Source organism: Bos grunniens, chromosome 6, assembly GCF_055505025.1.
Source record: "Bos grunniens cultivar Pamir isolate PY7600 chromosome 6, Bosgru_T2T1.0, whole genome shotgun sequence".
Taxonomy (NCBI): domain Eukaryota; kingdom Metazoa; phylum Chordata; class Mammalia; order Artiodactyla; family Bovidae; genus Bos; species Bos grunniens.
The window spans coordinates 68,549,195-68,564,461 of NC_141170.1; the positions used below are offsets into that span (position 1 = coordinate 68,549,195).

The 15,267-nt window shown below is 45.6% G+C and overlaps 1 protein-coding gene across 10 annotated transcripts in view; it reads right to left on the bottom strand.

Moving 5' to 3' along the window:
- Positions 1–10,817, bottom strand: part of PCDH7 (protocadherin 7) — a 475,120-nt gene extending 464,303 nt beyond the window's left edge. For all 10 annotated transcript variants that reach the window (XM_086407752.1, XM_086407745.1, XM_086407744.1 and 7 more), the window contains exon 1: positions 3,003–10,817. In XM_086407752.1, coding sequence (XP_086263878.1) covers positions 3,003–6,185 — 3,183 coding nt within the window. In that variant the 5' untranslated portion in view covers positions 6,186–10,817. The remainder of the gene's footprint in view (positions 1–3,002) is intronic.
- Positions 10,818–15,267: the final 4,450 nt, after the last annotated feature.

The window sequence follows — 15,267 nt, forward strand, 5'->3', positions numbered from 1 at the left end:
TAGGATACTTAATGCTATCAACGATCCCTATTTTTCTCAATTAGACACATTATTTAGTTGAGAACAAGGGCTCTTGTTTGAATTGCAAAGGCCTAAAGTATGAAAACCTGGGCTACGTCATCAAATGTGCGGATTTCTGAAATAATTCCAGTATCTCTGCAACACATTATCTCCCAGATTCTGCCCAGGAATAACTATAGAAGATTGATTTGACTGTCTCTAGAACCCATGAAAACAAACAAAAAAGAGGAGGGGGCATTTTTTTACAAACTTTCATTTCTACAAAGCTGTTTAACTCATTAGAGCCTAACCATTAACAGAACTTAGGAGCAACACTTATTCTCAAGAAGATAAAAACACTGGAATAGACATCATTTTCATTGTATCACAAATAAGGAACTATAATAAGGTAATTCGGGAAAATTATAAATTAATAAAGGCTTTATGTCAGACAAAATCTTCTATTTTTTAATTAATCCCTACCATATGAAATTTAAAAATGGCAACTCTCAAGATTTTCTTTACATAAATTCAGCATTAAATGGGAGAAATTATAAGAAAACTCTGAATTAAAAAAAAGTTCAGGTTTAATCAAAGAAAATACATTTTGGTTATGTTTAAAAAGGCAATATCTTTTAAAAATAAATATAGAAAATCATCTATCTACAGCACAAACAAAAATGAGAACAAAAAAGATCTCATTATGCCAGATGTCAACACAGAATGTAAATTTGTAAATGGATCCCTTGTCTCTCCTGACAGCAACACTGAGTAGATGAAGCATATCAATTACTATCACTAATTACATTAAGGGGAATGTATTTCATTTGCCTTTATTTCATTTTAGATCAGCTGTTTATCGTGGTTAAAACTTTATACATCTTTCAAGTGCTTAACAACATACACGTTTTCCAAAGTTACTTTTGGCAAACTGCATGGTTTATTTGAGTGGCTTTGTAGGTTTTCTCTTCTGATATATGGACTTCCTTGTTCAGTTAAGAGACTAACACCATACATTAGTTTATTTATAAGCATATCACTTTGCCTTTTAGACAGGATGCCACCACACTCTTGATATTGGCTGTTTTAAATATTCAAGAATATAGAGCTAACCCTATTTGATGAGTCAAATAAAACTTAAGTGACAGAACAGAACATAGGAGGTAGTTGTATAAAATATCTATAAATCTGCCACTTGATATGTCCACTCAAAAGTTTAAGATTACATAATTTAGAATGCAAATGTTAGTCAACCACAGGATACAAAGTTCTTTTAAGATGACAGTGAAGTAAGTATTCTGCATAAAGATCTTTTCACATGCTTTCTCTTAACAAATTATCATTTTCTAAAGAAATCTCTACAAATCTCTATTTGTGGGTTCTATAACTAATGTTATAAAAGTGCTGTTACTTTTAACTGGAATCTTCCTTGTTTATAAAACAGATAAAAGCACCAAAAACAAAATAGAAATCTGCCTCTAAGCCTAGGTAAAGCAATAACAAACATACTTTCCACTTGGCATATTTCAGTTTAAAGGAAATAAGACTCACGTACTTGAAAAGACATCTTTATAAAAGTCATTTAATTCAATGTAGTTCAAACCTGTGTTTTCTTAGATTGCTTTGGTAACTGGATATAAAAGCATACTGTCTATTTCTCCTTATCCAAATAGCTACAATAAAGGAATACATCAAAAACATTTCTTTATAATGCTTATTTTTAAAATTATAGAAAACAACAAGAAATTAATATTTATCTCTTTTCTATACATTTAATGAGCCCATCAGTAACATCTTCAATGTGAGCCTAACAATGTGAGGCTATAAAATAAACTTTTTACATTGCCTTAATTAAGATCACACATTCCACATGCAAAACATATTTAATAGAACACTGTTTATTGGGTATTGCTTGACAGACATAAATATGTTTCCTGAAATGTTCTGGCGGTAAGAAATATGTGATGTTTTATTAGCAGAGTTGCTACAGCTTTAGATACAGAAGTTTCCAAACGGTTTTCATTTGTTGTGTGTCAAATGTTGATGGGTGAGAAAAGTAAACTTTGTGAGTTATACACTCACACACATATTACACAAAACAAAACTTGCAAAAATAAATTATATATTTTCTGAAGTTCACCTCAGAATATACTTTGCTTTTTTTTTTTAGTTTCCACATTTCACTGAGAAACAACTGTGTCAAATATTCCATAAAACCTTTATAGTCTCTATATTTCACAATGCATACCAAAATATTCTCACACACACTACACCAAACATGAACATTTTTGTTACTTGGTTTAAATAATACATGATTCATGCAATTTACTTTTGCTTATGAACTTTTCATACCAAATACATATACTACAAATGCCAACTGCATATCCTCATAAAAGCCTAATTGTATAGATACTGCAATATTAAAATGTAGTTTTTTATGGCATTTACATATCATTAAATATTTTTAAGTCAGCATTTTTGTCAGTCAGCATTTCAATATCTCAGACTTCATACTTCATTTGCATGAATCAGCATCTGCTTATCTGTAAAGTTCTGCATAATGTATAATGTAGCTAAAACTATTTAGTGTCCAATTTGCATAGACAGCAGTAGTAACTTTAGAAATTTTGTCTTTGGATAAAATTATCCACTTAGTAGCACAAAAGAAAAGAATTTTAGGTTAAAACTGGCCATCCAAACAATTCACACATATTTATCTGGAAACAAAAAATGTAGCATGAATTAGAATTGTCAAACACTAAGAGAAGCATAAAATACCACTTACAGTGTTTCCCTCTGTAACTTAGTACACTCTGGTATAAGGTGCAAACTATAGTGGTGTACCTTTTGTAAATGTCCTCTACTAAATAAATGGTATAAGAATTACACCAACATTAATTTCCTGCTATTAAAAATTTAACTAATAGCTTTAAGAGTGAAGACAAGACTTTGCAGAAGATGTCCTGTCTTAGATATTTAAATATATGTGGGATGCATCTTACCTGTTTGCTGTATTTGTTATTGGTTTGACAGCTGTACTCAGAGCAGTGATCTGATCCAATTGAAATGTTGTCTCCTGCTCCCACAAATGTATTAGCTGGTGGTAGATCTTGTACGGCCTGGTGTTTTTTTCCTGCAGTTGGTGACTGGGGGTGAAGCTGGACAGTAGGCAAGGGGGAACTAGATTTGTAATGCCTGGCCAGGTCAGGACTGCCAGGCCCACCATTAACTGATCGGTATCGGCCCATGCTTGGGCTGTCTGACAGCTTCTCATTGACACTATCATACCTCTGTCCATTTGGTTTAGAAGCTTCTACAGTGACAATGCTGCTGTAGAGTGGCTGCTTAGATTTTTTGTTTTTCTTGTCCTTTTTAGGTTTTTTAGATTTGTCATGCTGTTGGGGTGTAAAAAAGTCTTCATGATCTTTTTTGCCAGCTTCATAGCCATTTTTATTTTTGGACCGGCAATATCTTGCCATCACTACAATTAAGATGATTAGAATCACAGTCATAATTCCAGCAACCACCCCAATGACAATACTGAGTCTCTGTTTGCTAATTTCATAGCTTGGGTCACCAGCTATATCCTGGGTGAGTGGGGTGTGCAAGCTTCTGGCTATCTGGGAGTCAATCACAGTTGCATTAGAAACACTTTCATTGACAAACACATGCACCAGAGTCGTGGTAGACTGGGAAGGCTGCCCACTGTCATTCACTTGCACCACCAACCTGTGCAAGCCATAATGCTTTTGGGTGAGTTTTCCCACTAAGGAAACCACACCACTGGTGGAATCAATCTCAAACAGCTTGAAGGGATTCCCTCCCACAATGCTGTAGTTAAGGTCTGCATTGATGCCATCATCACTGTCTGTTGCCAACACCGTAGCTACTACTGTCCTGACGTTACTCGAAGGTGGCAGTAAAGTGTAGGAAATATTTCTGGGAAGGGTGACAGTGGGAGCATTGTCATTCTCATCCATCACAAAGAGAGAGACCGTGGCTGTTGCAGATCTGGGGGGATCTCCTCCATCCACAGCTTTGACTCTGAAAGTGTATGTGGTCTGATGTTCTCTGTCAAAAGACATCGTGGAGTAAATAGTCCCCGTATCATTTTCAATGGAAAAAATGTTACTGTTCTCCTCTATGTATAGGCTCATCTCTGCATTGCGCCCCTTGTCAGCATCCATCACTGTGACCATTCCCACGGGGCTGTTGGGCTGTAAATTTTCTTTCACATAAAAAGTAAAGACGTCCTGCATGAACTTAGGGTCATTGTCATTCTTGTCAGCCACCTGAACAATCACTGTGGTGCTGCCCTGTAGCACGGGGACGCCTTTGTCTCTGGCGTTAACTTTAAACTCGTACCTGTCAGTCTGCTCGCGGTCCAGCATGGTATTGACGAGGATGTCCCCAGAATCGGGATCGATGGCAAAGATCCCCATCACGGAAGAGTCCAGCGAGTAGGCGATTTCAGCGTTTTTCCCACTGTCCGCGTCTGTAGCCAGCACCGTGGCTACCCTCTCTCCGGGGATGTTGTTCTCAGGAAAGTACACCTCCACCACTGACTGGCCAAAGACAGGCGGGTTGTCGTTGGTATCTCCCACCTTGACAATCAGGGAGTTGTTGCTGGAGAGACTGGGGCTGCCCGAGTCCACCGCTACTATGACCACGTTGAACTCCCTGGTGGTCTCATAGTCCAAAGGGGCCGAGGTGTGCAGGAAGTACTTTTTCTTGTTCTGGTCGCCCTCTGTGTCACTGGCCGGCTTGAGCTGGAAGGGCACGTCGCCCACCACGGTGCAGGTGACCACTCCATTCTCGCCTTGGTCTCGGTCAGACACCTGTACCAGGGCGATGGGGGTGTCCACCAGAACGTCCTCGGCCACGTTGGCCACCCCGTCCTTGAGTGGGATACGCCCGATCTTGCGGATTTCAATGGACGGCACATTGTCGTTCTCGTCCTTGATATTAAGGACCACCGTGGCTTTGTCTGTCTTGGGAGGCTGCCCGCGATCGCGGGCCATGACCGTGAAGCGCAGCTGGTTCACTTCCTCGCGGTCTATACGGTGCAGGACACTGAGCCAGCCGGACGTCTCGTCTAGGCGCAGCAGCCGCCGCACGGACTCGGTAGCCGCCCCGAACACATACTCAATCTGCCCGTTGACCCCCACGTCCAGGTCGGCGGCACGCAGCTGCAGGATGGGGGTCCCCGGGGCGCTGTTCTCGGCCAGGTCAGCCTCATACACGCTCTTCTCGAAGCGGGGGCTGTTGTCGTTCACGTCGGTGATGAGCACCCGCAGGATGGCCTGAGAGGAGCGAGGCGGGTCGCCACCGTCGCGCACCCTCAGGGTCAGCTCGTAGGAGTCGCGCTGTTCGCGGTCCAGCGCCCCCTTCACGATCAATTGCGGCTGCTTTTCGCCATCCGGGGTGTCGGCCACCTGCAGTTCGAATACGCTGCTGCGTCCGCCGGGGCTGGTCCCGCCGCCGGCTTCTGGCGCGTCCAGCCTCCTCTTAGAGCCCCCGGGGCCGCCGCCGCTCCCGCCGTTCCCGCCGCCCCCGGGGTAGGGGGCGCTGTCGGCAGGCCCGGCGCGCCGGCCCTCGCCGCCGCCGCCGCCGCCGCCGCCGCCCCCGGGCTCCTGTAGCAGCTCGTAGCGCTCAATGCCGTTGCGGCCGAAGTCGCGGTCGGTGGCGGTGGGCAGCAGGTATAGAGTGCCCACCGGCCGGTTCTCCTCCACCGTGAGCGTGAGCACGGGTGACGGGAAGGTGGGCGTGTTGTCGTTGATGTCGAGCACGATGACCCGACCCTCGAACAGGTCCACCCAGCTCTGCGAGGGCCCGATCACCGAGACCTCGAAGTCCAAGAAGCACTCGTTTTCGTCGAAGATCATCTGACACTGGGGCAGTTTCTCGCGGTCAATGCGCCGCTCGCTCGTACTCAGCTCGCCGGTGAGATTGTCGATCTTCAGGTACTCTGAGCCCGACTCGAGGCTGAAAGTCACCTCACCGGAGCCGGTCACGATGCCCAAGTCCGAGGCGACGTTGCCGATGCGGACGTCTGCTGGGCCCTCCTCGGCCAGTCGGTACCGGAGGAGTTGCTTGGCGGCCGCTAGGCTGAGCGAGAGCGGCAAGAGGAGACAGCAGCCCAGACACCAGGCGCGCGCCCATCCCATGGTCCGCATCCTCAGCATCTTCTCCTGCTGCTGCTGCTACTGCTCCTTCTAATTACGGCCCCTTGGCGCCCCCCTCCTCTGGGGCCCGTGGCCTGCCCTCCTCCCAGTCCTCTCCCCTCTCCGGGAAGGAAAGAAGCAAGAGGGAACGTAGGGAGGGGGCAAGAGCAGCGTCCAGAGTCGGCCAGGGGGGACCAGCGATAGATCCTTCTTTTTTTTTTTTCTCTCTTCCTCTTGCTTCTTCCGAAAGTTATTGTTTCATAATTTATGCAATGGGTGCTAATCGCCCGCTAGCCAGCCGCCGTTCAGTCGCAGTACTCACAGTTCACGGGACACTGCGCGCCGCGGGCTCGGCGCCCCCCCAGAGTCATACCCGCAACCGGCAGAGGAACCCGGGCTCCCGTCACTGCTCAGTCGGATGGGGCTGGAACCGCTCCGGCAGGCGGGCGGTGGAGCCGGGAAGCGGCCGGGAGCGAGCCTGCAGCCTCCCCCGCCTGCCAATCCCGCTCGTCTTTGCTGCTACTCGAGTTGAGTCCAATTCACGTTCCAGCCACTCACTCCAGACCCAGCTTCTGCTCCGACTGCCCAGGCAAACGTGAGTCGCTTCCTGCAAGAGGTGCTAGGGCCAGCAACAAGCCAGTCTCAACTCCGACTCCGATCAGGCAGCGGGGGAGCCAGTCAACAGATCGAGAATGAAAAATCCCGGCAGGTCGCTTCGGGCACCGTACAGTGGAGACGACTCGAGTCACACAGCGGTCCGCGTCCGGGTTCCCCCCGTGCGCGGAAAAGCAGCCCGAGCCATCTTCAGAGACGCCCTGAGTGTCGGTCCGGTCTCACCCAGAGAGCTCGGGTTTCTCTTTTTTCTTAACAACTCTGCGCAAGGTCATTAGTCTCGAAGCCGCCGCCTGAAACCGCAGCAGCCGTTCGCCCGCGGGGGTGAAGGCTGAGCCGTGCGCACCGCGCGGTGCCCAAGTTTGGGTTCGCAGCCGCAGAGTCCGTGCCTTTCCTCACCTGCATTCGGCCCGCATGTCAGAGCACAGGGATCTGCAGCGCTGTGCGCGATTCAGGGAGGAGATTGCAGCCTCTCTCTCTCCCCGCTCTCTCTCTCTCGATCCCTCCCCTCCCTCTCTCCTCCTCCTCTCTCCTCCCTCCTCCCGTTTCCCCTTTCCCCTTCTCCCACTCCTCTCTCCCTCAAGCTCCCTCTCCTTTCTCCCAGTCCCAATACAGGCAACTCGAGCTGAACTTGATCCCTTTGCAGTTCAAAGGTGAGCAAACCAGGCTTGGTGGGCAGGCGACGCTGGCCTGGCGAAAGACCCCAGCCGGGCTCCCCCAACGGCAATTAACAAAGATGCCCAATTCTGTCCGGATTTCCGAAGAAAAGCACAAGGCATGGGGTGGGGGGAGGTGGAGTCAGAGACAGCTGCCAAGAAGCTTTAAAAAAAAAAAAAAAAAAAAAACACACACACACACAGTTTGCCAAGGGGAGAAAAAGTGCCAGTCGGTTGTTGCCTCGGAAGTGCCCTGGCACGGCGGGTGAATTCCGCAGTTGTCTCGTCCCCTCTGGTGTCTGGGAGAGTCTAGTGCTTGCGCTCCCGCCGCCTCTTTGGCTGCCACGGCTCTAAGACACTGAATGGCAAGTGGGAAGCTCCAGCTCGCCAGCCGCGAGCCGGAAACCCGCAAGTTTGCCCAAAGTGATGGTTGCTGCTGGGAGCTCTCTGCCTTGCTTGAGGCTCAAGCTTGTCCCTGACGCTACTGCGGCGGCGGTAGCAGTGGAGCCGTGGAAACTACACACTCAGAGGAGGGAGGAGGACCGAGGGGGAGGGAGACAGGAGGGAGCACTAGCCAGCCGCCCCGCTCCGGAAAGCCCAGCTTCAGCTCCGGGGGCCACTCCAAGTGTGCGCAATCCTAACAAGTCACCCTTAAGCCAAAGCTTGTCCCTCTCCCTCCCCAGCAAGGGCAGCCGCTGCCTTCTGGGGGAACTTGCTTTCCCTCCCTGGGGCTGGTAAATTTCCTTCTCTCTCTAGCTAATGCCCAGAGCGTGTTTGAGAGCGCCGAACCTGTGTCAGCAAACGTTTCTCCTTCCCCTTCTCAGAGTATGTTCTTCATCCCTGCCCCCTACTGTCTCTGGTTCGCGAAGTAGCTTCTTGGTTAAGGCTTGGTCAGCTGTGGCTTCGGGGACCCAGCGTGTGGCCAGGGAGCTTACGCTGGTGTTCTGAGAAACCATGATGGGCTGCAGTCGTTAAGAGAGAACTGCGAACTCCTGAGAGAGTGGGACAGCGATCCTTTTTTGGGAGCGCAGAGTTAGGAGCGTTGGGGTTTGGGGAGGGGGAGGGTGCTCTGTCTTTGTTTAAATGCTTGGCATTCCTGTCGCCGTGCTTGCTTACGGGGTAGACCGTGTGTGCGCGCGCCTGGGGAATAAACACATGTTGGAAGCCTCGATATTATTTTCTAAGCAGAAACCTGCAGCTTTTAGTAACTGGCAAAGTGTAGCGTCACCTATCTGGATAAAAGGGAAATAAACTTTAATGTCAACTTTGTGTACCAAACTGTCCCTCGCTCCTTTTCTCTCCTTCTTTTGACTTTGTGCCACTAGAACGTAGATGGTGTTCCCCCACGCGAGGCTTTCCCAGCTTTTCAGACACTGCCACCGCAGCTCGCCTCATCGGATTTCAAGTCTGGTCGCGTTTCCCGAACTATAGACATTTACTCTTCATTTATTTCAGCGGCAGTTAAACAAGGGGGCCTAGCCAGGACTGGGGGGGGGGGGGGGCGGTTGAAGTGGGTAGGAAATCCTTGGAGGGAATTCTTACCATCTCACAAAAAGAATGGGGGCTGCTACTAGGTTTTGGTTAGTCCTCAGCCGGTTTGCTCAATTTAAAGGCATTAAAGGTCCTCCACTTAAAGGAAAATTTAAAGCGAAAAGAAGAAAAGAGAAAGAAATACGGCCAGAGTGAGTACTCTGCCTTTACGGTACCTATGTGAGGCGGCGGAATGATTTAAAGACAAACACCAATAAAGTCTTTGAGCAGACGTAGCGCGCGGTTGTTTAGCCGGGCGCAGCCAGCAAGAATGGGGGGCGAGGCGGCAGAGATTTCCAAGCATTCCCTATGGGGGATCGTAGAGGTGCGGAGGATGGAGCAATCGTGGTCTGTGCCAGGGAGCTGGCGAGTATTTTCCAGTCTGCTAAAACAGCAGCACTCTGGGGGTAGTGGCTCCTCCTCTGAGGCCTGGCCGGGAATCCAGCCTTTCCATCCGCCTCCCCACCCCCTGTCCCTCCACCTCCTACCCCTCGCAGGCACCGGAGCCTCTTCGCTCTATATCTGCAGCATCAGCGAGAACTGCTCGGCGCGCAGACTCAGTGCTCACCGCCGCAGTCTAGAGCCGGGGGGCGGGGGCGGGCGCCGCAGCGCAGAAGCGGCAGGCTAAGTGTCAATAAAGCCAAATTCCCCTTATATTGAGCAAACTCTGGTTTATCAGAACGCTGCCTCCCTGAGACACCCAGTCCCGTTTTTTCCAGGGTCCAAGACGGAAGCCCGCGCATTCCAATACGCGGCAATATGGTGCAGTAAACTCAGTCCTTTCGCCGCCTTTCCTAAGATTTTGCAAACTTCGGGCAGCCGCGTAGGCAGAGACACTGTACACTCCCTCTTGCCTCGCCAGACTGTAAACTTGAACAAGCCTGTGCGCCCACCGCTCCGACGCGCAGTCTTTAGGCGCACACCAGCGGCGGGGGGGGGGGGGGGGGAGGGGGAGGGGTTGGGGGGAAGAGTAGGCGGCTTTTCCCTAGAGCGTTGAAATTTCCTTCCAGATGACCGGGAGGTGGGGTGGAGTGGGGAGGGGGGGGCGGGCCGCGTCCTTCACAGTGGAGTGGTTTCCTCATTGCGAGTCACCAGCCCGCCCTCCCCACTCTCATCCCTACCAACTCCGCGGCGCAGCCAAACCGGCGTGGGAAATGGGTCCGACGTGCCGGGCATGGAGAATAGCGCGACCAGACTGTCGAGGCCTTGAAGCCTTCTGGCTTCTCCCTTCCCCCACGTTCCCCGGCTCCGACCTTTCCAGAGCAGCCCAGGAGTGTTGGCAGATTTGCCTGGTCGTTCGTTGGGTTCCTGGGAAAAGGAACGGAATGGGCGGGGTAGGGTTGTGGGCGAGGTGAGGAGAGCTTTCCAAGCGCCCTTGCCGCGGTCGGAGCTCCCGTCCTCTTCCGCCCCCTGTCTAGGGACTGACACTCCAACTCCTGCCTCCAGCCGGCGCGAAGGATGAATGGAGGCGAGAAGCCGATTCCCCCACCCCCGCCCCATTTCCGCAGTCTCAGAGCCAGTGTCACAAGTGCTCAGCAATTTCATTAAATGCAACCGGGGGGCTATATCCCCCGCAGTACGAGACCTCACCAAGGGAATATGATATCCGGGTTCGCTCCCACCCACAAACCCCGCCCGGCCCTTCAAACCCGAGGCTGCATTTATCTTCTCAACCTGAGAGGAAAGGGTTCAGAAGGAAATGGAATCGAAAGTGTAACCGGCTGCAATAAATTAAAGAGCACGCTGCCGCTGCTGTTGCTTTGGCGTCCAGAATTAGAGAAAACGAGTTCAGTGTCCTAAAACCCGCCTTGATCAGATACAACGTCATCCCTTGTATGAACTAAAGTATCTGAGAGAATGTTAAAAAAATTTTTTTAAGGACAATAAAAAGAAATGTCCCTTTGAAACGAAGGTTAAAAAGGAAAATTTATTATAGAAATATCACTGCATTCTAATAGACAATAAAAGCTCGGCCAACGATTTCTTTTCTATGCCAATATCTTACAATACTCGGTAGTTTTTGGTTTTTCTTTTTAAATTTATCGACTAACCTTGCTTACTTAAAACTGCTTTGCAGTAAAAAAAAAAATTCAATGACTGAGCTGAAAAATAGCATCCAGGGTCCGTGTTGTAGTTTAAGCCTTAAGAAAAGGCAGGAAGAGGAAAAACAACAACAAAAGTTTATGGGTTAGAATGAATACAAAGAAGTACGTGCCAGAGATGTGATCTCTGGGGGGCTTTCATTCATTATAGACGCTGTATTTACGATAATACAAGAAAAAAGGTTAAATACAGTAAACATGATAGCCAGTTCTGGAAAGAAATATAAAGCAGTTTGACGGGAAGGGAGAAAGTGACTCAAGAACGCCACCAAGGGACAAACTAAGGAAATGACACTCCTACATCTCCAAATCCGTTGACCTTTTATCTTTTTCGATGTTCGGTCATCTGTATCCACTTACATATGTGTAAACACGTTTTTGAGGTCTTTACGATCAATCATTTCTCCAACTACTTCTGGTAAACTTGATACTTTAGTTTTCTTTCTCTAAATAATCAAAAATGACTGTCCCTTAAATCTGTCATTTTAATAGTAAGTATAACTCGACTTACAGCAAATATGATTCTGATTCCTGGGACTGCGAGAAACTACAGGAATCTTTTGCAGTCTTAAATTCATGTTTGTAGTATTAAAATGTGTAGTATACGTAAATGGGTAAATTATTCATTGAAATAACAGACTTTTTGATGGACATTAAAACTCAGCAGTTTAAATAAGGAAACCACAGATTTCCTTTTAAGCAGGTAATAACTGCTTGCATCAGTGGTTATTTAATTGGTCTCCAGTCAAGAAATAGAACAAGTTGTACGGTTTAAATCATGAGATCATGTAATGCAAAGCCATATAATGCAATATATCAGTAGTAGAAGAACACAAGCTAAGAACTAAACTGATTCATACTGCCTATTTGAATAACTATTAAACATTTCCGTAAGTCTAGTACAAAAACTTAAGAGAAAAAGAAATTCATGAAAATAATTTTAAGAGTTTACTTAAATATTAGTTTATAGTCTGTGTGATATGCTGATTTAAATGTAGTGTTTTTGTTTAAAAATGACACCTGATAGAAATATTTCACTTTAAGCACAGAACAAATTGAGGGAATGTTTTTCTAGAGTTTTAAATGTCAAAATATATTCAATATAACATAGATTTAAAATTTATGTGAAATATATCTAATCAGATACTGTAACTGACAAACAGGTTTTTTATTTACAAGATGATTTATGGATTTTTCCAACTTTATGGTAATTTTTATACATTTGCAAATATCTAAGTTTGAGAGGAAAACAGTATTTTGCAAAATCTGGGTGAGTTTTTGGGAGAAAGACCCTTGATAGGTCAAAACAGTATATCCTATTATTTTTGACCATCTGAGGCTGTCCCCTGTCTTTATCTATAGTAAAAACTGAACATTCCAATGCCCTTTCCAGGAATCTGAGACATTTGGCATTTCTTTACTGCCGTGGCAGGATATGCCAAATGCTACTGTGACTAATGACCTCTAAGCCTAGATAATATATTAAGGGTTTGGGGAAAAAATATCTCATTATAATGGATTGTATTAATATAATACTCAAATAAATGACCTTGCTTGTACTAAGTATGGTTGAAAATTATGAATTAGCTTTATAAATTTTATTCCCTATGTTGACCTATGCTAACTAGATCACTTATGTTAATTACCAATACCAGGTAATATAAAACATTACTCAATCAAATTTAACCCATTAAAATTTAGAAAATACAAAATGTAGAATGTTTCTAGGATGGATAATATAGTAAGTTTGATTAACTACTTTACCAGCAATGAGTTTTTCAGTGATATATGCTCATCCTTATATGGTAATCCTTGGGACCTTTCCCCAAATACAATATTTGCTTGCTAACTTCTGGACCTAGGATAGGATTATTCTTCTCAGCCCCCTTGTGGCTAGATGATGCCATTGACTAGGTCTGGGTAACTGTTAACAGAAGTGGAAGTTCACCTCCAGAAGGAACAGGGATGGCTAAAATGAAATCACTATTCAGCTCTGTCAGTTACACTGATTATTAACCTGACCTAGGACCAATACCTGGAAACTGTCAATACATTTCAGACCTACATTGACTTTGAAAGCAGTAATATGTTCTAAGTGGCTCTTTTTTAATGAATTATAGAAGTGAAGCTGGGTTAAAAGCCCTACCAAATAGATGATATGGGTTTCAACTATAATCCCTATAAAACAGCAGTTATTCTATTTAGTCACAGGTGGAAATACAAGTTCCAATGGCAAGGCAAGTACTTGCTATATACATAAAGCAATATAAATTTGTACCTGGTGATTTTCAACATTAGCAGACACATTTCACTGTAGTTTATTTTTTCCTAATGACTGGTATGGCATTTTAACACTTTAAATAGGACTGTGATAAAGTATTGTTGATGTACCATAAGATGGAAAGATAATATTGATTTTTGTATTTATGGTTATTCTTTTTAATTCTTGTTTTGACTGTGTAACTGATTTTCAATTGTGTCTCCAAAACACTAGATTAAAAAAAAACTATATGGATGTAATTAGAAGCTTTTGATTTGGCTAATCTATGAATAAAATATCAAGTGTTTTGATGAATTATTAAACTAACAGTTGGGGTTAGTAAGAGTATATATCATCAACAGTATATATCTGAATTTAGCACTGAGAGGTTTACTACATCTTTCTGTTTCTGATCATGTCTGTCTATTTGGAGGAAAGAAATTGTACCTGTCCTTGTCTTTTCAATGACATTTGATATAAAGCTTCTCTTTTTCATCTAACAAATTGGAAGGTTTGCTTCTTTCTTATAAAACAGAATTAAAACATATGAGAGAGGATGAGAGAAAAATACAATTAAAAAAAGGTGTAACTGAAACAAAGGTAGTATCTCAGTTTCTGTTTTATCTTGCCTTACAGAATCATGCTTTGCAACGGTCTATAAACCAATGACTGTGATGGCTACTCCATTTCTTCTAAGGGATTCTTGCCCATAGTAGTAGATATAATGGTCATCTGAGTTAAATTCACCCATTCCAGTCCATTTTAGTTCACTGATTCCTAAAATGTCGATGTTCACTCTTGCCATCTCCTGTTTGACCACTTCAAATTTGTCTTGATTGATGGACTTAATATTCCAGTTTCCTATGCAATATTGTTCTTTACACCATCAGATTTTACTTCCATCAGCAGTCACATCCACAACTGGGTGTTATTTTTTCTTTGGCTCAGTATCTTCATTCTTTCTGGAGTTATTTCTCTGCTGATCTCCAGTAGCATATTGGGGACCTACCGACCTGCGGAGTTCATCTTTCAGTGTCTTATCTTTTTGCCTTTTCATACTGTTCATGGGGTTGTCAAGGCAGGAATACTGAAGTGGTTTGCCATTCCCTTCTCCAGTGGACTATGTTTTGTCAGAACTCTCCACCATGATCCATCCATCTTGGGTGGGCCTACATGGCATGGCTCATAGTTTCATTGAGTTAGACAGGCTATGGTCCATGTGATCAGATTGGTTAGTTTCCTGTGATTGTGGTGTTCAGTCTGTCTGCCCTCTGATGGAGAAGGATAAGAGGCTTATGGAAGCTTCCTATTGGGAGACACTGACTGAGGAAACTAATCCAAGTCTATGCCCTGACCAGTAATGCTAAAGAAGCTGAAGTTGAACAGTTCTATGAAGACCTACAAGAGCTTTTGAACTAATGCCGCCCAAAAGATGTCCTCTTCATTACAGGAGATTGGACTACAAAAGTAGGAAATCAAGAAATACCTGGAGTAACAGGCAAATTTGGTCTTGGAGTACAGAATGAAGCAGGGCAAAGGCTAACAGAGTTTTGCCAAGAGAACACACTGGTCATAGCAAACACCCTCTTCCAAAACACAAGAGAAGACTCTACACAACAGATCAGATCAGATCAGTCGCTCATTCGTGTCCAACTCTTTGCGACCCCATGAATCGCAGCACGCCAGGCCTCCCTGTCCATCACCAACTCCTGGAGTTCACCCAGACTCACATCCATTGAGTCAGTGATGCCATCCGCCATCTCATTCTCTGTCATCCCCTTCTCCTCCTGCCCCCAATCCCTCCCAGCATCAGAGTCTTTTCCAATGAGTCAACTCTTCGCATAAGGTGGCCAAAGTACTGGAGTTTCAGCTTCAGCATCATTCCTTCCAAAGAAATCCCAGGGCTGATCTCCTTCAGAATGGACTGGTTGGATCTCTTTGCA